General features: G+C 39.7%; 1 protein-coding gene across 2 annotated transcripts in view; it reads left to right on the top strand.

Moving 5' to 3' along the window:
• cacna1c (calcium channel, voltage-dependent, L type, alpha 1C subunit) overlaps positions 1–22,417 on the top strand; it is a 687,918-nt gene that overhangs the window by 369,104 nt on the left and 296,397 nt on the right. For both annotated transcript variants that reach the window (XM_072267751.1, XM_072267750.1), the window contains exon 9: positions 13,564–13,736. In XM_072267751.1, the coding sequence (XP_072123852.1) occupies positions 13,564–13,736 (173 nt within the window). The remainder of the gene's footprint in view (positions 1–13,563; positions 13,737–22,417) is intronic.

Genomic DNA, 22,417 nt, shown 5'->3' with positions numbered 1-22,417 from the left:
GTCACTGGCAGCCAAACAGCAAAAACCCCTTTTATTCCCACTCACAACCTTCTGCCTGTCAGCCATTCTGCTATCCATGCCAATATCTTTCCTGTAACGCCATATGATTTTATCTTGTTAAGCAGCCTCATGAGAGGCACCTTATCAAATGCCTTCTGAAAATCCAAGTAAATGATATCCACTGCCTCTCCTTTGTCCACCTTGCTCAAAGGACTCTAACAGATTTGTCAGACAAGATTTCCCTTTACAGAAACCATGCTGAGTTTGACTTATTTTATCGATAGTCCAGGTACCCTAAAACCTCATCCTTAATAATAGACTCCAACACTTTCCCAACCACTGAGGTTAGGCTAACTGACCTATAATTACCTTTTCTTTCCCTTCCTCCCTTCTTAAAGAGTGGAGTGATATTTGCAATTTTGCAGTCCTCCAGAACCATGCCAGAATCAAATGATTCATGAAAGATCATGGCCAATACATCCGTTATCTCCTCAGCAACCTCTCTCAGGATTCTGAGATGTAGCCCATCTGGTCCAGGTGACTTATCCACCTTAAGATCTTCTAGTTTGCCTAGCACTTTTTCCTTTGTAATAGCAAAGGCACTCATTCCTACTCCCTGACACTCACGGACCGCTGGCACACTGCTAGTGTCTTCCACAGTGAAAACCGATGCATAGTACTTATTGAGTTCCTCCACCATTTCTCTATCCCCCATTACTACCTCACCAGCATCATTTTCCAGTGGTCCTATATTAACCCTCACCTCCGTTTTACTTGTTTTATCACTGAAAATCATTTAGTATCCTGCTTTATATTATTGGCTAGTTTGCCCTCATGTTTCATCTTTTCCCTTCTTATGGCTTTTTTAGTTGCCTTTTGTTCGATTTTAAAAACTTCTGAATCATCCAACTTCCCACTCACTTTTGCTACATTATATGCCCTTCCCTTGGCTTTTATGCAGTCCTTAACTTCCCTAGTCAGCCATAGTTGTCTATTCCTGCCATTTGAGAACAAATTCTTCTGTGGGACATATCTATTCTGCACCTTGTGACCCATTCCCAGAAGCTTCAACCACCTCTGCTGTGTCGTCATCCCCAGCAGTATGCCCCTCCACTCTACCTGGGCAAGCTCCTCTCTCATGCATTGTAATTCCATTTATTCCATTGCGATATTAATACATCTGACTTGTCCTTCTCCCTCTCAATTTGCAGTATGATTTCAATCTTATTATGATCACTGTCTCCTAAGGTTTCCTTTACTTAAGCTCCCTAATAAAATCTGAATTATTACACAACACCTAATCTAAGTTCGTCTTTCCCCAAGGAGGCTCAAGCACAAGCTGCTCTTAAAGGCCATCTTGTAAGCATTCAACGAAATTCCTCTCTTGCGATCCGACACCAACCAGATTATCCCAATCCCTTTGTGGATTGAAGACCCCCATTACGATTGTTACATTACCCTTATTACATGCCCTTTCCAGCTCCTTTTGCAATCTCAACCTCATATTTTGGCTACCATTTGGAGGCCTATTTATGATTCCCATAATGTTCTTTTTTACCCTTGCAGTTTCTTAACTCCACCCACAAAGATTCAACATTCTCTGACACTCTGTCACCTCTTTCTAAAGATGCAATTCCATCTCTTCCAGCAGAACCACACAACCGCCTATGCCTTCCTGCCTGTCCTTTAGATACAAAGTATATCCTTTGATATTAAGCTCCCAACTATGGTCTTCTTTCTGCCACGACTCAGTGATGCCCACAAGGTCATAATGACCAATCTCTAATTACGCCACAAGTTCATGCACTTTATTCAAAAATTCTTACGGAATGTCGGAAACAGTGATGTAAGCAAAATCCATAACTTGGTTTACTTAACAAAAATGATACAATGAAAGGTGATATTAGATCATATAAAGTCCTAATTAGGTAACTATCTTGGAGCGGCAACTCAAATGGAATGAATTGACTTTTTCTGCATCCTTTCCATTTCTTCATTGGAGGTGCACCAAGAGGACAGTGATTTGGGTTGATTTCTCCTTTAACTGCATGGAAGTTGGCCATAGAACGGAAATAGGCTCAATATGGCATGGGATAAATGTGAACACAAATCCATTTTACATTGACAGAAGGATAAATAGTCCATGCAAGTGGATGCAAGAGCCCCAATGGGGAATTAACTTGCATATATTCTTTCCAATTCCTACCGATCAAGGCAGCACCCTGACTCCATGTTGCCTGTTAACTACCTTGATTGTAGTATGCACCAAAGCTCATTCATTGTTGCCATTGCAGGCTTCTGCATGGTTTAAAGTTAGTTAGTTAAACCACCCCTGTGGAATTCATTCCATATGAAAAATGATGTTAAAAATATTACAACATGGAAGGACTGGCACCAACATTTTTGACTGCAAACTGAGCCTATTTGGAGCATATGGAAGAGCAGAGAGAGATGCTCCATTCAAAATGGGTAAGAATTTGCTATAGAAATTCTCATAAGGCCATCAGAGCAGCTACTGCTTAACGTCAGGAGTCACCTTCAGGTGGTAATGCAAGCTGTTCATGGATTTTTGCAAGTGGTGAATATCAGTGCCTGCATCTTCAAGTTCACTAATGTCCTGCAAGGAGGGAATTTCCTACCTTTACCTAATCTGGCCTTCGTGTGAGGCCTGACCAATGTCAATTAGCCACCCTTTGAAATGGCCTAGCAAGCCATTCAGTTGTAATAAAGAGCTGGAAAGCCAGAAAAACAAAATCAGATGCATAACTTTGAATTGACTGAGGTACCAAAGCTGACAATGGTGGAACTGCCCTACTGACCATATAACATATGCTGTATCAGTATCTGGGGACTTGAGCCAAAATTTGGAGAGCTATCTTATAGGCTAGTCAAGAAACTTTCTGACATAGTCATACTCACGGAATAATAGCTTCCAGTTAACATCCTGGACACCACCATCTTTAACCCTGGATATGTCCTGTCCCACTGGCAGGACAGACCCAACAGAGGTGACTGCAAAGTGGCATATAGATGGAAGGACTACCACCCAACAGCTCTGATATCTGATATTATGAATGGCTTCGAGAGGCTGGTCGTGGTATGCATTAACTCCAGCCTCCACACAACTTCAATCCACTGCAATTTACTTACCACCACAGCAGATCTTCAGTGGATGCAATCTCCCTGGCCCTACACTGATCTCTGGTGCATCTAGACGGTAAAGCCACCTGTGTTAGGCTATTGTTTATTGACTACATCTCCACCAATACTATTATTCCAAGCCAACTCCAGATCCTGGATGTCAAAACATCCCTCTATGACTTCCTGACCAGTAGACTGCAATAAGAATGGATAGGCAGCAACACCTCTGCCACAGTTATTCTAAATACTGGTTCTCCGCAAGGTTGCTTCCTTGATTGTGCCCAGCTTCTGCTCCAACCTCATCTACGAGTTTGCCAATAACATGACTGCGCTGGGATGTATCTCAAATAATGATTCGGAGTATATGAGGGAGATAGAGTACTTAGTAAGATGATTTCACAACAACAACAACCTTTCCCTCAATGTCAGCAAAACATAAGAGCTGTTCATTGGCTTCAGGAAGGGGGCAGTGCACATGCTCCTGTCTACTGCAACAGTGTTGAGGTTGAGAGTACGAGAGCTTCAAGTTCCTAAGAGTGAATATTACCAGTAGCCTGTCCTGATCCAACCATGTAGGCACAAAAAAGGCTCGCCAATGCCTCGACTTCCTCAGGAAGCTAAAGAAATGTCCCCATAGACTCTTACCAATTTTACTTTGTGCACCGTAGAAAGCATCCTGTGTGGATGCATAATGGTTTGGTGTGGCAACTGCTCTGCAAGTGACCTCAAGAAGCTACAGATAGCTATGGACACTGCTCAGTACATCATGGACATCAGCCTCTCCTCCATGGATGCTTTCTTTGCTTATTGCTGGCTCAATAAAGCAGCCAGAATAGAGAGGCAAACACCTCCCGGGAGGGGGAGAAAATGGCAGCGCGACGGCAGCACGCGCGGCCACTTCCGTGATGACGTTTGTTATCTGTCAAGTAGGGGACCGTGCACAATTCTGATTTGATGGAGACAGACGTGAGAGCACAGCGGAACATCTGGGAAACTTATGGAATTCCCGCTTTGCTGCTGCTGCTACTGTGTGGTAACCGGAATCTCCGGAGCTGAAGGCCCCGAAATCCTCGGCTTTGCGTGTTTCAGCGGCCGGGGAGAGGTCGAAGGCGCTCGGCAGAGGATGGCGCTCGGGAGGCTGGTTGGAAGCTCGGAGTTTTTGGACGGATGGACTCAATGTCGGCTGTGGTCGGCTGCTTCCAGGGTATTGGCAAGTTGACGGTGCCTGGAGGTTTATGGCAGGGAGTTTCTCCCTTTTGCCGCCGTTATCGGTGACTCGGAAGTCGATCGACACAGGGACTTTGAGACTTTTTTTTACTGTGCCCATGGTCTGTTCTTCATCAAATTATGGTATTGCTTTGCACTGCTGTAACTATATGTTATAATTATGTGGTTCTGTCAGTGTTAGTCTTTGGTTTATCCTGTTTTCTATGACATCACTCCGGAGAAACATTGTATAATTTCTTAATGCATGTATGCATTTCTAAATGACAATAAAAGAGGACTGAGTATTCTCATAATCTAAATAATTGAAGACTGCCATCATCCCAGACATTCTCTCCATCTTCCATTGGGCAGAAGATACAAAAGGCTGAAAGTAGATGCCCCAGGCTGAAGGACAGCTTCTACCCTACTGTTATCAGACTATAAACTAGTTTCATAGTACAATAAGATGGGCTATGATTTCAGAACTACATTGTTATCACCTTGCATTTTATTGTTTACCTGCACTACACTTTGTAATTATTACACTTTATTTACATTGTTACTATACTACCTTGTTCCACCTCTAGCACTGTGCAATGATTTGATCTGCATGAACAATATGCAAGCCAAACTTTTCACTGTATCTTGGTACATATGACAATAATAAATCAATTCTAATTCTGTGACTGGCTGTCTGTTCACCCACTGTTCCCCATCACTTAGACAGCTGACACAAGTACAAAAACAATGCAATCCAAAGGCAAACACATCGAACACAGAACTGCTCAAGGTGGTCCTATGAAGCAATTTTTCAATGTCAAACTTCAAATAATCAGATGTTTGGAAGTGGCCCAATTGCCAACCGTGATTCAGCCACAGGGATATCATTGTTTTGAAGCAATAGAGGAAGAAAGGCATATCAAGTTCAAGTTGAATTATCATTCAACCATATGTGAATATAGCCAAACGGAACAGCGTTCCTTTGAGGAAAAGGTGCAAGACACACTATCAACAGCACATGCGGTTATGATTTCAGAAAAACAACCATGCAGTCAATAAAAAAATATATAGTCCACAGATCCATGAGGGGCATGACTAGATTGTCCTGGTCCTGCTTGTTGTTCTGCCAATCAAGCACTGGGGGGTGGCACCAAAGGAAGGGGCAAGCTTCCAACCCAGTATGCATTCCAGCACACCCATAGAGGCCTCTGCTCTCTCCCACCTAACAACAGGTGACCACCCCACCCCCCACAGCCTAGGCTTAGTCCTCACCACAAGCGAGGCAATGCAGCTCACCTGCCGGTGGTCTTACCAAGTAATCAGTGAACCAGAATAACAGTATTCTACATTGCTAATGTCCAACAGGGCCTTGTTATCCCACTAAAAAGTACTCGCACTGTGCACCATTCAACGATACACACATCCAGGCAACAACACAAAAATGGTGCACAGTAAGTCCGTTTCCATCGCTATCGAGCGACTCGCTGGTGGGATAGTCCTACAGTACTTGATGTTCTTAGTATCCAGCCGTGACTTGTGATTGTAAAGAAAAATGATGTACAAGATGAAGAAATAAACATTTTGATTGGACCTCGAATGGCTGCTGCATCCGAGCACTCTGCTACCTTAATGGAAGATGGCGACGTGCTCTTGTATGCAAACCTGTTATCAAGGGAAGCAGAAAGGTATTTAGTTAAACATTTCCAAGAGGTTGAAACGTTATTTCAATGTGTCATGATAAGTTTTGTCACATTTCATGTGGCAACATGGGTTTCTTTTCCAGTTGTCATCATTGTATTTAAACAGTGACAGCTATGGGAAATGTCACTTTAGGTGTAACAAACCCCATGAATTAGAGAAGATCCTGAGAGCAACACAGACTGAAACAGTTTCCTATAACCATGAAGGTTGTATAAACTAATACTGAATACTGTATGTGAAAGAAGAAAAAGAAAATATAATATAGGATTTGTCTTCACCTATTCCTGAAATCTGACCATGCAACTCCAAGATTATTTAGAAGAGATGCATAAAATTCATTTGCTTTTATTTTCTGAAAGTGAATTGTTCATAGTGTAACCTCAACAGGCAAAGATTTTTTACTCTGCAACACATTCTGTCCACTCTCAAACACCGTCAACTCTATGTGGGATTTCCTCAATTTTGTATACATGTGCTTGCCTCTGGTACGAGTGAAATCAGGGAGCAAGGACAAATCCAAAGTGGTAATTTCACCAGTGTCTTCATTTAGGAAGTTGTGACTGTTCTTGGACATTCCTGGCCCCGCCCCAAAAACTTAATTAGGTTTATAGAAAATTGGCATCCCACAGCAATGTCATATCTTAAAGGAATGTTTTCTATCTGAAATAAGAAGGCTTGTATAAAATGGGACAGTTAGCAACTCACATTTCACTAGATGAATGCTGTTCACCTGCTCAAGGTGTATCTTGGTACTTGAGGTATGCTATCAGCAAATAGTCCTTGTCATCCATTACCCACCCTTTACTGTGTATGTTGATTCAAAAGCAAATGGAAAGATGAATTAGCACAGCTTGGAGCCACTTTGATTGCATCCAGTATGTACAGTAATAGGAACACAACATCTTGTCCTATAGTTCATAACTTCATATCTGCATGTGTTGGCCACTCATAAACAAAGACTCCAATACAACTCCCATCACGAATATTCCAAGTGCCAGATGTCATTTTGTAACTGACATGGCATCAGTAACCCCTCCTCTCCCCCACACACAGAATTATACATTGCTTATCTAATGTAGTAGTTAGCACGATGCTGATACAGCCCTGGGGTCAGAGTTTTGAGTCCAATTCTGTGAGGAGTGTATATATATCCTCCCTGTGCAATGTGTGGGTTTTCCCTGGGTGCTTCAGTTTCCTCCCACAGTCCAAATACGAACCAGTTAGTAATTGATCATTGTAAATTGTTCCACCATTAGGCTGGGAATTAAATTGGGGTGTTGGACAGTGTGGCTTGAAGGGAGGGAAGGCCTTTTCTGCACTGTATCTCAATAAATAAATGAATAGAATGTTGTTCAAAATCTGGCTCATAATCCTTTTTATTTATGTTTTCTTACCTATCCTAGTATGCTGCTTACATCCCTTAGTTATTCCACTGTGATAACTGGTATCCCAAAGTTTTTAATTACATGCAGATGTACAAAAACATAGAAGTAGCTATTGCTGTGTCACCTTAGCACATACATTACACACTTTTCTGATGTTTTCTAAAACTTTGACATTTAAAAATCCTCTTCACCTTCAGATATACGGGTAAAAGTCTAAAGGGGTTGATTATATACTGAAAGAGAATTCTTTAATCTGTTTACTCTTAGTAATGTACAGTATAATAGTAAAATGAGAATATAGGTACAGGAGAGTATCTATCTTAGGAAGTATTAGAGAAATGTCGCAAAGAAATTGTTTCTGAAGGATACAAGCTTTACACAAACTGGATAAATGGTTCTGTCCTGGAGGCATGTTGAAACTTGGATTAGCGATTTATAGAGAAAGAAAAAGGGTCATAAAAGGACAGGAATGTTATAAAAGGATATAGAAGTAGTGCTTTATTATTTGGGACTAGAGTAAGAGAGACTATGAGGAATATAGGAACAGGTTTGGAATACATGTATACATTGGGTGGAAGAATGAAGATGACATCGATGAGCTGCATATTATAATATGGATCTTATAAGTGAAATGTGGTTCAAGAAAGAACAGGACTGGGCATATAATAATCCAGGATAATAACGAGAATGCACTCTAATAAAGCAAACAAGAACTTGACTTATTTTGAGTCACTTCGTGAAAACTTTCAGAAACTTTCAAAACACATTTCACAACAAAACAGTGATGGTTTGCATGCTTCATACAACATTTCAACATTGCCTAACTTGGAAAGCCCCATACAATTGGAGAAGAACTGGTTCTGCCTGCAGTAAAGGAGGTCTGAGTATGGTTTTGCATAATTCACCAGACCAAAGTAATTAAAATGATTCCACTCAGCGACAACCCTCTGTTCAAAGATGAATAGGTGGAACATCTGAGAATGTGAAGACACATTCTGCAACATACTTAGGACAACAGAATTTGCTCTGCAGTTGGATGAATCAACTTTACCAGGCAAAGAATCTTTGCTTAGTTACGTTTTCTTCATAAAAGATGAAATCATGGTTCAAGAGTTGTTATTTGCAAGGGGACTAGAAACAGGTAGAAAGGGGGTTAATATTTTGGGTTATTGAGCAATTTTCTAGAGAAGGATATTCCACTCAACATCCTTGCTTGTGTAACAGATGGGGCACCATCAATAGTAAGACACCACCATGGGGTTATTACTCTCTTAAAAAAGCTGTACCCCAACCACAAACTGTTCCAGCTGCTACCATCTGGGAAACGGTACCACAGCATAAAAGCCAGGACCAACAGGCTCCGGGAAAGGTTCTTCCATGCAACTGTGTTTCTATGTTATATTGACTATCCTGTTGTACATAATATTTATTATAAATTACTATAATTACACATTGTACATTTGAATGGAGACATAACATAAAGATTTTTACTCATGTATATGAAGGATGTAAGTAATAAAGTTAATTCAATTCAATTCAATTTACCATTCACTGTGTAATTCACAGAGAACATCTTGCCACAAAACAACCTAAGTGTTCACCTGCACAGATCATTAAATACCATTATCATAGCAGTAAATAAAATAAGTAAAACCTGAGATGCTTTTTGAAACTGTGATAAAATTCTTTGAAGATGGGAAAACTTCATTCAGTTATCAACTCAAGAATATTAGGCACGACGTTTTGTCAGAGTTATTCACAAAAGTTTAATGAACTCAGTCTTCATTTGCCAGGAAATTATGTGAACCTTATCGAAGTCAATTCAGTTGTCTCCACTTTTCTATCCAAGTTAACCCTATTTAAATGCAACATTGGCTGTTGAGACATTTTGCAATTCTTGAGCCGCTCTGAGTTGGAAAAGAAAGAAAGAATGCCAGATAATGATCTTCAAGTATACTGTGCGCATCTGGGTGAACTGCATTAATCATGTCAGAGAAATTTCAGGATCTTCTCTTGTTCTTAAATCCTGATTGGGTAATCAACCCATTCCTGAACACTTGTAATGATGAATCAATAGGAAGGATGGAGAAAGAACAGATCTCGCTACAAAATGACTTTGAGCTGAAGCCAAGGTTCAAAAAAATCATATCAAATCTTTTGGTTGCAGAAAAAAATCTCTAAATACTATCCTGCATTGTGGAAAAAAGTCAAGATGATCTTTATTGCCTTTCCAACATCACACTTAGTGGCGTGCAGTTTCAGTGCAATCTTCCAACTTCTTTCAAAGTAACGAAACAGACTGCAAATTACTTAACGTGGGGAGTTGAGACTGCTGAGTAACATTTAGCCAGATGTTGAGAAGCTGATATCACTGCACCAAGCCCATCCATCTCATTGAAAGGTGAAAAAATGATGTAGTGAATAGCTGGACTACTAACATACACTCTAAAATTAGTAATGAAAATTGTTTGTATTGTAATCAAATTTAAGATGTTTTTATTTATAGATTTGAATAATATTTGTAATTGTTTCTCCCTGCTATGAATGTGTACTTCCTATTTTTTTTTTCACTGTGCATCATAATGGCCTGAAAGGTAGAGGGAAGTGCTGGGCATGAGGTCTGGAAGTCAATGGGGCAGTAACACCATAAAGTTTGGGAACCACTGCTTTAAGTTGTTTCTATCGATAGTTGTCTTAAATGAAGGGATCAAAACTATTCATGGTACTCTATATGTGGTCCCACTCATGCTTGGTACAATTCAAAGGTTCAATTTAATGTCAGAGAAATGTATACAATATACATCCGAAAATGCTTTTTCTTCACAAAACATCCACGAAAACAGAGATGTGCCCCAAAGAATGAACGACAGTTAAACATGAGAACCTCAAAGTCCCGTCCCCCACCCCCGCTCCTCCCTCCAGTGTGAGCAACAACAATCCCTCCTCCCCCCACTGGCAAAACAAAAAGCACACCTGCTACCAAGCACAAGCGTGAGCTAAGCGATAGCAAAGACACAGACCTTGCAGTTACCCCAAAGACTATTGCAATTCATCTGGCATTCAGCAACCCACAGGTTCTCTCTCTCCCTAATAAAGGAGAGGGAGGTGTCCCCCATTTTCACCTACTTTTATTCTGCTAAACCACCTTCACCACCACCACCACATCTATATCTCTTTCTGCTGTAGCGTTCTCCATTTAAGTAATAATGCTTTATCATTATGCCTTTCAAACTGACCAACTTCATATTTTCTCATTATTCATTTGCCCACTTTTTACCCTCTCTCTTAATTTAACATATGCTTGTACGTTCTTAACACTTATTTACCATCTACTTTTGTGAGCATTTCTATAGTAACCAGAAATGAGGAGAGGAATGATTACGAGATCACATATATAGGTTGGCTGAAGTCATTCAAAGGACGAGTAGAATTTAATATAGATAATCACTTTTGGAGAAAAATAAAGTGAGATAAAATAGATTGAAAGGCACACCTCAGAAGGAGAGGAAATTGAAAATACAGATGCATGAATCCTTGAAAATAGCAGAGAGAGTAAAGCATCCTAGGATTCATAATTAGAAACAGAGAATGCAAAAGCAAGGATATTACACTGAACCTGTTCACCTCACTAATTCAGCCAATTGAAAAACAGCTTCCAATGCCAGCTGAATATGAAAATCAGATTGGGTGCAAAAATCAGTTTTGCTGAGTGGTTTGAGGGAGGATTTTTTTTTCAGTAGTATGATTAGACTAATGAAGCTGTGATCATTCTCTTTGAAGGAAAAAAAACAGTTTGAGAAGAGATTTGAGAGTGGTGTATAGTTATTTCTGGTTTAGAGAGGATAAATTAGAGGAAACCTCTTACCATTAGCAGATGATTCAAGGACTAGGAAACACATTAAAATGGGCAGTAGATACAAGAGGGATGGGAGGAGAAAACTCATTTCATTCAGACAGTATTAAAGATCTGGATTTAAATGGTTTTAAGAATAATAATAACATCAGCCAATATCTACTGTACATTTGGAATTAAGATAGGCATATGGAAGAAGATAACTTCTGGAAGAATAGGATTAACCAGACTGCTGTTTCAGGAGCTCGCACAGATTTAATGTGTTAAATGTTCTTTCGTTCTACTATGATATTCCAATATCTTCAATGTCAAGCTGGTGAGCTTTTTAGCCCTAGACAAGCTTTCAAAATACAGTGTGGGAGGGAGTTTGATTGCTAGCTACATGAATGTGGGGTATGGGGGGGTAGGGAATGTTTGCATTGATTTTGGTTGAGTGTTTAGGGTCTCAGCCATAGAAGCTGAAGGTCGCTTTGGGGTCTCAGGAGATGGAATGCGGATTCAAAGAAACAGGGTGTTTGGGAGATATGGCTCTGTAATTAGGAGTGATTGATTGGTTGGAGGTGTTAATTAGTATATGGGAGGCTATGCCATTTCCATGTGATGTTAAGCTTAGATACTGAGATGAGTAAATGGATTATTCCTAGAGTAGTGTTACAGTATCATTCTGGGAGTGACCACTAACTGTCCATTATTGTGAACATCTGGATTCCATTTCCCGGACACCATTCTAAACTAACATTGCAAAAGAACTAATTTCAAGATATACTAATCTCATAACTATTACAAGGGTGAAGTAAGACTGTCAGATTTTTAGCAGTTTTAAGATGTTGTGGATGCCATTTTATACATATCAGATTTCATCGCCATGAAAAAAACAGAAGGAACCAAAATCTAGGTCACTTTTTCCATGTGAGGCAGAGGTTAACTTGCATTTCTTTCAATTTAGTATGCTGTATTCATTGCTTATGAAATGGTGTCCTCTACATTAAAGAGACCTAAAGCTAATTAGATGTCCTAGTTACAGAACATTTCTATCCACAATTGTGACACTGAGCTTACAATCATGTATTATTTTAATTCTCTGTCTCAGCCTGAACTTTATTCTTGACTTTTTTATGTTCCTATGAAGCCCATTGTAAGTTACAGAAACACTTGTATTTCCAAACTCAGCAGTAATGTCAACAATTCCTTTGGTAATTTGGCAAAATTATCCTACACTTACATTTTCTTGTGGGCTTGCCTATCATTCTTTTACTTGTTTCTTTGCAATCTATCATCCCTTTTTCCTTTTAATGTCTCAAGTCTTTTGTCCTATCAGAGGTTTTTTATTCCATTTTGTTACCTCTTCCACTGCTCTCTTTCTCTTTCTCTTCCTTTATACCTAATTTTGATCACTAATCCTGCATGACGAACATGTGCAAATTCACCAGGAGACTTGAAGGCTGTCTGACAAACTTTACAATACATCAAGCTTTCCACTATTGCCCATATCAAACAAAAACTGATCTTAGCAGTGACTCAACCTCCAGGTCTGCCACCTCTGGGCAGAAAATCCAAAGATTTTCTGACTTGACCTTCTGAAAGAAGGAATTCCTTATCCTGATTCTAAATGAGTGGTCCTTTATTCTGAATCTACACTCCTTGCTCTCAGCTTCTCAATGAGAGAAATTATCTGGTAAATTTACCTGGTAAATTGGATAGTAAGTTCTAACAGCAAAACTTTGCTAACATAGAATACTGAACACATGCCCATAAATTATTTACTTCATATCGAGTTTATGTGTTTCTGATGTTATATCAATACTTAATGTTTACTGCTATAAGCCATCATGTTAAATTTCATAGGCAGAAACTATTTCAATCTCTGTATTGCTACCTGAGAATTTTTTTCCTGTTTATTGTAACTTAACAATGATTAGCATAACTGAAATAATGTTTCTTTAGTATGAATTTACAAATGTTAAAGAATAAAACATCCCAAATGAGTAAGATATGATAAATCTGGATCCTAATGATATTTTATTTAAAAATTTCTCATGGAATCATTGTTCTTCGTGACATTACTAGAATCTATGAATAAATTTCAGGCATATTCATGCTTGATTTGCCCTTTCTAATAGAAAGAAAGGAAGAGTATTATATTGTTTGGGCTTCAGAGCAGCTGGAATTGGCAGAGGAAGGTCATACAGAATGTGTGATAACACCGTTTGTTCTAGCTAGATGAATTGTATTGCTTCTGTATCTAAAGCATACTTTCTGTGTTTTGGGGGAATACAGCGAGTTTTCCAAAGAGAGGGAGAAGGCCAAGGCCCGCGGAGATTTTCAAAAGCTAAGGGAAAAACAACAGTTAGAGGAAGACCTCAAAGGTTATCTAGACTGGATTACCCAAGCTGAAGACATCGATCCAGAAAATGAAGATGAAGGAATGGATGACGATAAACCAAGAAACCGTAAGTAACATTTTCTCTCTTCTGGAAGAAATAATAATTATATTTTTAAAATTTAATAACTATGCATATAACACATAGTGTTGATATATTGTATTGAAAAAGTGCAACCTAAATACCACTATTAAAAACCTGAACAGATTGTTCCATTTATAAGACATAAGTTTTCTTGGGCTGCCACATTTTACATATCTGCAATCTGATATTGTATTATTTCTGAAGATCATGCATCTGAGAGATTAAGTACAAATAAATAATACCACAGAGTGGCAGTTGTATGTCTGTATCTATGATTTTTTTACATCGTGGAGTTACATGTGGGAAATTACAGCACTCAACATTGCTAATCTATTAATAATGTTAGTGCAGTCAACATAAAGTTATTGAAATAGTTTGCCTTACAATTCTGATTATAATGAAAGAAAATCATAGTATCATACTTATGACATTAAAGGAGATTATTTGGTCTATCATATTTGTACTGCTTGAAAAAGAGCTACCCTGTATAATCTTTCAGCACTTCATTCACAGGGCATGAGCTTCCAAATGCCAACGACATTTTACATGTAATGAGCATTTTTGTTGCCACCATCCCTAGAAGCAATGAATTCCAGGCCCCAACAATGCTTTTAGTTAAATAATTTTCTTCATCTCCCCTCTAACCTTTTAACTGAGTTGTGGATTACTGAAATACTACATCTTTGTGCCTCCTCATTGGTTGTATCTGACTTGAGTGAAGCTGGCGTGCCTGTAGCAGGAGAGAACTGTTAGTTCCTAATAACAGCTGGGTGGGTAGATAAAATTTGTATTTCAGGACCCTAATTAGTACAGATCCAAATTACAGCAATTAATGTCATTGTGAGATGTTAATAAGATCCTTTAGCATTGTATTTTATTCACTTTAACTAATTTAACTCTTCCAGCACAGGTTTCCCAAGCCTTGGGAAACCAGGAAGCTGAAAGGGAGACAAGAAGGGCTGGATCCAACTGGTAAGTGCGTTTCCAGCACTGCTTGTGGGTCAGGAGGAGCAGGAGTGCCTCCTCTTAGGCTTCCAAGAAATACCTGCTCTTTTCCCTGTGATCAGCCTACCACCCAATTGTCACCTCCACAGTTCCCCTGATCTTCTACCCATGATATCTCCCAATCTTCTCAAACCTTCAGCTGACCAGTAGAGAATGGAGAAAATATAATCTTCAGCGACAAATGCTGGAAATAATAAATGGAACAGCAAGATCTAGTGGCTGCTTAATATGTAATAGGTCCTGGGACTTGTTTGCATGCATTGTATTATGTGGAATCATAAGGACTTACTGATAGATTTCGAAGCTAAGTCTATCAGTGTGCTTTGCCACATGCTCTCCACTGGAATTCAGTGGCAGAGGCCAGTCATGCTGAGATTAACAGTTTTACACAAGAGAATTCCCCTCAAGTCCATGGGGTGGAATTTATGACCCCAATAATTTCATTGGGCATTTTGGGCAAAGGATTAGGATGGAAAGGAAAAGCTTGTACAGCACACAAAGCACTGGAGGAACTCAGCAGGTCAGGGAAATAGACAGTCAAGGTTTATCAGACAAGGAAGACGTCTTTGGTATGGTAATGGTGTCAAAAGCTGGGAGGTGATAGGTGAAAGTGCCAGAGTGATGTAGATAATGGAATCTGATAGGTGAGGAAGGTGGAACATGGAATACAGGAGGTAAGTGGGGAGAGAAAACAATGGGAAGAGTGTATGGGTGATGGGCAGATGGAAAGGATGTTCGAGGGGGAAAAATAGGGCGATGAGGCCCATGTTGATCATTATTTTGCTTTTTTTTTAACTTTTTAAACTTTTTTTTGCGTGTGCCGGCGTGCGTGCGAGTCTGTGCGTGTGCATGTGTGCGTGTGCATCTGCGTGTGTGTGCATGCGTCCGTAATGATCTCTTTTGCATGGCTTTTTTTTTTACAAGGTGTGGAGCGAGAGAGAGAGAGACTGTGTGGTGCGCCACTCCTCACACAGCCATTTTGCGGTACTTTTTCCTTTATTTTACGAGGTCAAGTTGCGATCTCAACACTTAACCCGGCACGGATGGAAAGCGTACTCGGGAGCGGACCCGACTGGTTTCGAACCCGGGAACCTCCGCTCCCGGGTCTGGCACCGATGTCATTGCGCGACCAGCCGGCCCTTTTTTTACTTTTTAAGAATGAAATTTTACTTTAATTTTAGTAGTTCTTCAATGTTTCTGAATGTTATTTATAACGCTAGTGATTGGAAATGCCCAGCATTCAATTTTGATGGAAGTCAAAGTTTGTCATGGGTGTTTGGGGTTGGGTCTACCAAGGATATCACAATAAAGGCAGATTCCATATGAACCCGAGGGAACCGATATCCATGTGGGCAGATTTGTTAGAGTTTTGGGGAGGGTTTAAACTGATTTGGCAGGCGGATGTGAGCCAGAGCAGTTGGAACAGTTGGAATGAAAGTAGATGCAGTGTGTAGTGAGACTGTGAGGAAGGACAGGCAGATGATAGGGCAACATTGCAGTTGGTGGGATGAATTGAGGTGTTATGTGGAGGCATAATTGAAAATGGTGATGAATACAGGACTGAAGGTGTTATATTTGAATGCATGCAGTATGCAGAACAAGGTAGATGATCTTGCTGTTAGAGATTGACAGGTATGATGTTGTGGGCATCACTGAGTCGTGGCTGAAAGAAAATCATATTTGAGATCTTAACACCTAAGGATACACATTGTATCAAAAGGACAGGCAGATAGCAGAAGGGGCAGAGTAGATCCATTGGTAAAGAATGAAATCAAATCCTTAGAAAGAGCTGACGTAGGATCAGAAGATGTAGAATCCTTGTGGTAGAGTTAAGAAGCATAAGGGTAAAAGACCCTGATGGGAATTATATACAGACCTTCGAACAGTAGATAAAAGAGGCATGTTTACAGGGCAATGTTCAGGCAAGGTCATGGGGGATTTCAATATGCAGGTAAATTGGGAAAATCAGGTTGATCGCAAGAGAGGGATTTTGTAGAGTGGCTACATGATGACATTTTAGAGCAGCTTGTGATTGAACCCCTGAGAGTAATTGCAATTATGGATTGGGTGTTGTCTAATGAAGATAGATGGAGGGTAGGGTAGTGTTGAGGAAGCAGAGAGTCTGCAGAAGGACTTAGACAGATTGAGAGAACGGACAAAGAAGTGGTAGGTGGAATAGTGTAGAAAGGTGTATGGTCATGCACTTTGGTAGAATAAATAAAGGCGGAGACTATATTCCGAGGGGTGACATGGTAGTGTAGTGGTTAGCACAATGCTTTACAGTATAGGTGACCCAGGTTCAATTCCTACCACTGCCTGTAAGGAATTTGTACGTTCTCCCCATACCCATATAAGGTTTCTCCGGGTGCTCTGGTTTCCTCCCACACTCCAAAGATGTACCGGTTGGTAGGTTCATTGGTTATTGTAAATCTTCCATGATTAAATCAGATTAAATTTTGATCACTGGATTGCAGAATGGCATGGATCAAAGGACCAGAAGGGCCTATTCCACGCTGTATCTCAATAAATAAATAAATAGATAGATGGAAAGACAGGTAGGTAGATAAATAGATCGATAGGTTAATGAATAAACAGATAGATAGGTAAATACTCCTTTGAGTTCTTGTGCAGGATTCCCTAATGGTTAACTTGCAGGTTGAGTAAGTGATAAGGAAAGCAAATGCAATGTTAGCATTTATTTCGAGAGGACAAGAATATGAGAGCAAGGATGTAATGTTGAGGCTTTATAAGATCTTGGTCAGACTGCACTTGGAGTATTGTCAGCAGTTTTAAGATCCTTATCTAAGAAAAGATGCACGAGCATTGGCAAAGGAAGTTCACGAGAATTATTCTGGGAATGAAATGGTTAACATAGGAGAGTTTGATGGCCCTGAGCTTGTACTTGCTGGAATTTAGAAGAATGAGGGGGATCGCATTGAAACCTATCAAATATTGAAAGGCCTAGAGGCCTAGGTAGAGTAGATGATGATAGGATGTTTCTTTTAATGGGTGAGTCTAAGACCAGAGTAGCCTCAAAATAGAAGGACGTCCATTTAGAACAAATAAAGGGAAATTTCTTTAGCCGGAGGGTGGTGAATCTTTGGAATTCATTGTTGTGAACAGCTGTGGAGTTCATGTCATTGAGTATAGGTAAGGTGGAGGTTGATATATTCTTGATTTGTCAGGGCATCAAAGGTTACAGAGAGAAGGCAGGAGAATGGAGTTGAAAGGAATAATATGTCAGCCATGATGGAATGTTGGAACAGACTCGATGGGCTGAGTGGCTTAATTCTGCTCTATGTCTTATGGTCTTATGGTCTAGATTCTATCACTGTCTAAACCATGCTGCTGAATCCCAGAACAGGGCAGGTCAGTATGGTAAATTAGATCCATACAAGATAAATATGGGTGATGTAAGTTCTGGGCAGGTGAACCAGGCCAGCGAAATATAATCTCTTAAGGAAGCTTAACAGAACCTTTGCATCTCAGCTTCACCAGGTTTTCCCATGTTCCAAAATATCGTCTTGATTCCTTAAAGATATCATGGCTCATTGTATTAGTGAATAAAATTATAAAATGTTTGCAAATAAAATGGAACAAAGAGAATCTACGTTTGAAGTGCTGTAACAGAAAGCCTGACATGGTGAAACAGCAGAAGAGGTGGTTTTGTGGGAATTGGGGTAGCCCATTGTAACCCCTAGATTGAAATTTTTTTCATAGACACTTTCAGAAGTTGCTGAAGGTATTGTGGGCTGGATAATGCAGGATTTGGCCCATTACCCCCCTATGCCACTCATCGTACCCTCCCAGACTTCAGTTTCCCTGATGCAGAACGTGTGTTGGGTTGACCTCAACCCTGGACCTCAGGTTGTATATTATTGAGACCTTGGAATGCTACTATGGTCCTTGACAGATTCCTGCTCTCAAAGCCTTTTGAAGTTTTTAAGCGCACGGACATTTAAACATGGCCGAAATAGATTTGAATTACTAAAATGAAAATTATTACAAGTGTTTTGAAAAATTAAACAACTAAATTTAAAATCATCTTAAAATTCTAATTAAAACATTAAACTAAAATATTTGAAATATTAATCTATAGTTACTTTTTCTGCATATGGCCCCTCTCTTCAAGCTGTACCTGCTCTATCTTTGGACTCAGTAGTGAATTCAGTAGTAAAACAGGAGTTCAAATGGGCCAGTGTTTGACCTCAAGCTCGCTTTGGCTTTCATATTTGGCTGAGCATGCAGAGGAGCAAAGGACAAACAGGTTTGAATAACTGACAGGTAGTAGTGCAGTTAGCACAATTCAGCCCTATTATCTTCATGATAATGGTCGGAAAGAAATTGTGTGGTCAGCATCAATCTGATTGCTTTCATGGGATTTAAAACATTTTATTCTTTTACTATTTAAATAATTCAGAATGATGGATTAATATAAATACACAGTAGGAACATAGCTGTTCTTCAGAAGAGAACTAAGCAATGGTCTGAAACTAAGAGGAACATAAATCCTGGTTGGATTGTAACCTCTATTTAGTTTCATAGAAGTCGGCAAGTTCTGGTCCAGCTGTGCTGAAATACTCTCAAATAATTTTACTCTGATATGTATTGCTGGCTGGCCTCATGCCAGCAGTGGATCAGATAATATGAGCTAATATCTAGTCATGTTGCTTGATATTGCTATAATATGAACATTTTGGCCAAATGAAGCTAACTGCTTTAATCATATTAATGTAAGCTTAAGTTATTGACCCAAGATATCTTCTAACCCACATGTACACTCAAATATTACACCATATATTGTGCACAAAAAAATATCATCACAATCATCCTCATGCATAATACCTTCAGAAGTGTGAACATATATGCAGAGTGCACGTTTTTTCCCACATTACGTTAGCCACTCATTTCCGCAAAGACAGGGTTGATCTGACCACAATGGTTTGGTATGTTGTACCTAAACATTTTGGAATCAAGTTATTTTCAATAACTGCATTTAAGAAAATTGAAATTTTACCATAAACTGCAGACATTGGATTATGGGTATCGAATAGATTGTATCAGCCTGCTTGGGTATGTCATAACTCCAAGCTCGTCAAAGAGATGACGAGTATCTCATTTCAGAAATTAGGAATTAAGATGGCTGGAGATATTTCATCATCTTGCTTAAGCTGGACAACCAAATGCACGCACATTGCTATGAAGATGATTTAATTCATATGGCACAATAAATAGTCGTGAGTTTTAAAGACCACAAAGAGATAACTGGATTGACACAAAAATTCGGCTGTTTTCTGTTAGGACACATACCCAACCACGCCAGGTTCCAGTGTTAAGACATTCTGACTCTCCAGAATATGGATAGCTGGCACGGCCCCTTTAAAGAGTTGGGTCCGCCCACTAATTGGCGGCCATGTTTTGGCGCCAGGATTTCTATATTTAAAGAGCACCTGAACTGGGGTTTGGTGCTTAAACATCAGCTCCACTTTGGATTTTCATCTAGTTTTGTACCCTGTCTTCATTTGGTCTCAATTCGTGTCTCATCTCTAGTCTTGGATACTTCAGCACTTAGGCCGTAACCATCCTCCCCTTGGTCTCCCGTCTCAGTTTCCTAATGCTCTTCAAGGAAGAAGACCGTTAAATGCCCTCTAAAAAGTCTTGACAAGCCTCTCCATGGTACTCTAACTACGACCTTGGGACAGTAAGAATAAAATCACCTAAAGTTAATCCGAGCAATAAATTCAGACACGACAAACTTGTTTCCGACTCACTTGACCAGAAACAGCTGGGGGCTAATGTCCACACTGGAAAATCTGGCCTGGAGATAAGCATACAATAGCTTATCACAATTGAATCCTACAAACAACACACTAAACTTCTCTATAATAATCCCTGGGTATGTCCTGTCCTACCTAGAGTATAGACTTACAGGAATGGCTGGCAGAGTGCCTCATAGGCAGTGAGATTTAGCCATGTGAGTTCTCGAGAATTACTCCAGACACAATGAAGTCCCATGTCAGGTCATGCTGACTCCCTCAGCTGACAAATTAGTGGTGATGTCCTGAGGACATATGTGGAAAATTGGATCTACAACAGCTTGTCAGTTAATCACTATGAGGAATGAACCTGCTTTATATTATCCTCACCAATGTCCCTGGAGCATTTGTAGAAATGACCATCACACAGTGCTTGTGAAGGGAACACAGTGCTGGCTTCACACAATGGCTCCATCCATCATATTGTGTAGATTAATGGTAATTTTAAATGAGGTAAACAAAGCAGATCTGGTAGTTCCAAGCTGGACATTAATGAGGCACTGCAGATTACAGTGCTTAAAGAAGGTGGCTCACTATTACCTTTGAAAGGACATTAGGGAAAGTGAACAAATGCTACTCTTGTCACCAATGCCCAGATCCTAGAAATGAAAAATAAATCATAAGTGAGGAGAGTTGGTCAGTCTGATTGATAGAATTACTTAAATATTGCCATGAATGAAAACGTTGCCTAAATGTTTTCTGCTTCATTGCCTAAACTTAGCTACAAATTGAATAAATTGGCCAAAAATATTTGGATTTTGGCAAAGTTAAAACAATAAAAAACCTTGAACTACATGTTAAGTATGCAGCTTGTATTTTTTTTTAGTTAGGATCCTGAAAGCATTTTGACAGCAAAGCAAACAAAAGAAAATCTGCAGATGCTGGAAATCGGAGCAACACACACAAAATACTGGAGGAACAAAGCAAGTAAATTGGGCAAAGAAAAGGGCAGTGCATACAGTTTAATGGGTTGGATCTTGCTGAGCAAATGCCAGCATGCCTGCAGATAACCCTATGGAAGTCTTGCCATCCTTCTGCGTCTTTGAACCAGATGACGTAGATAGGATGAACAAACTGTGGTTACAGGGGGTGCTCTGGAATGCCCATGACAGACTTTGCTCAAGTGCAAAGCTGTGAGCGACATTTTATCTTTCATCAAAATTAGTGTGGATTTTAACAATTTAAAACACATCTGATATTCAAACATCTAAAAACTATGAAAATGGTTAATAGCTAACCCTAAATAATATAACATAAATGAGAAACGAATTAAAAACTCATGAAAGCACCTAAAATATTAACAGCAGACAAAATAATTTAAGGAAGGACTTACCTGCCTTCTGCCCCTTAATCTGAAAGCTTAATGTCCCTGTTAAATCAATGAGGTCTATCATTCTGCATCAGGACTGGTGTGGGAACTGAGAGAAGATTTCTTGTGAGTAACACTGGGTTCTGCTGTGGAATCCAGCAGTGGAGCATAGTGACAAATTGTATCCGCCAGAATCTTTTATTGTGTCCTGGATTCTATGCCAACAATTGATAGAATAAACGTTAGGTGCACAACAGCAACCTCTCACTCAATGTCAACAAGACCAAGGAAATGATTATTGACTTCAGGAGCCAGAAACTAGTCCATGAGCCAGTCTTCATGGGAGGATCAGAGGTGGAGAAAGTCATCTCAGAGGATCTGTCCTGGGTTCAGCAATTAAGCACCATTACAAAGAAAGCACAGCAGCATCTCTACTTTCTTAGAAGTTTGCGAAGATTAGTCATGTCATCTAAAACTTTTGACAAACTTTTATGGATATGTATATTGGAGAGCATATTGATGGGTACATCACAGCC

The sequence above is a fragment of the Mobula birostris genome, chromosome 9, assembly GCF_030028105.1.
Source record: "Mobula birostris isolate sMobBir1 chromosome 9, sMobBir1.hap1, whole genome shotgun sequence".
NCBI classification, from domain to species: domain Eukaryota; kingdom Metazoa; phylum Chordata; class Chondrichthyes; order Myliobatiformes; family Myliobatidae; genus Mobula; species Mobula birostris.
Note: the sequence above shows the minus strand (reverse complement) of the source record. Positions and strands in the feature narration are given on the sequence as shown.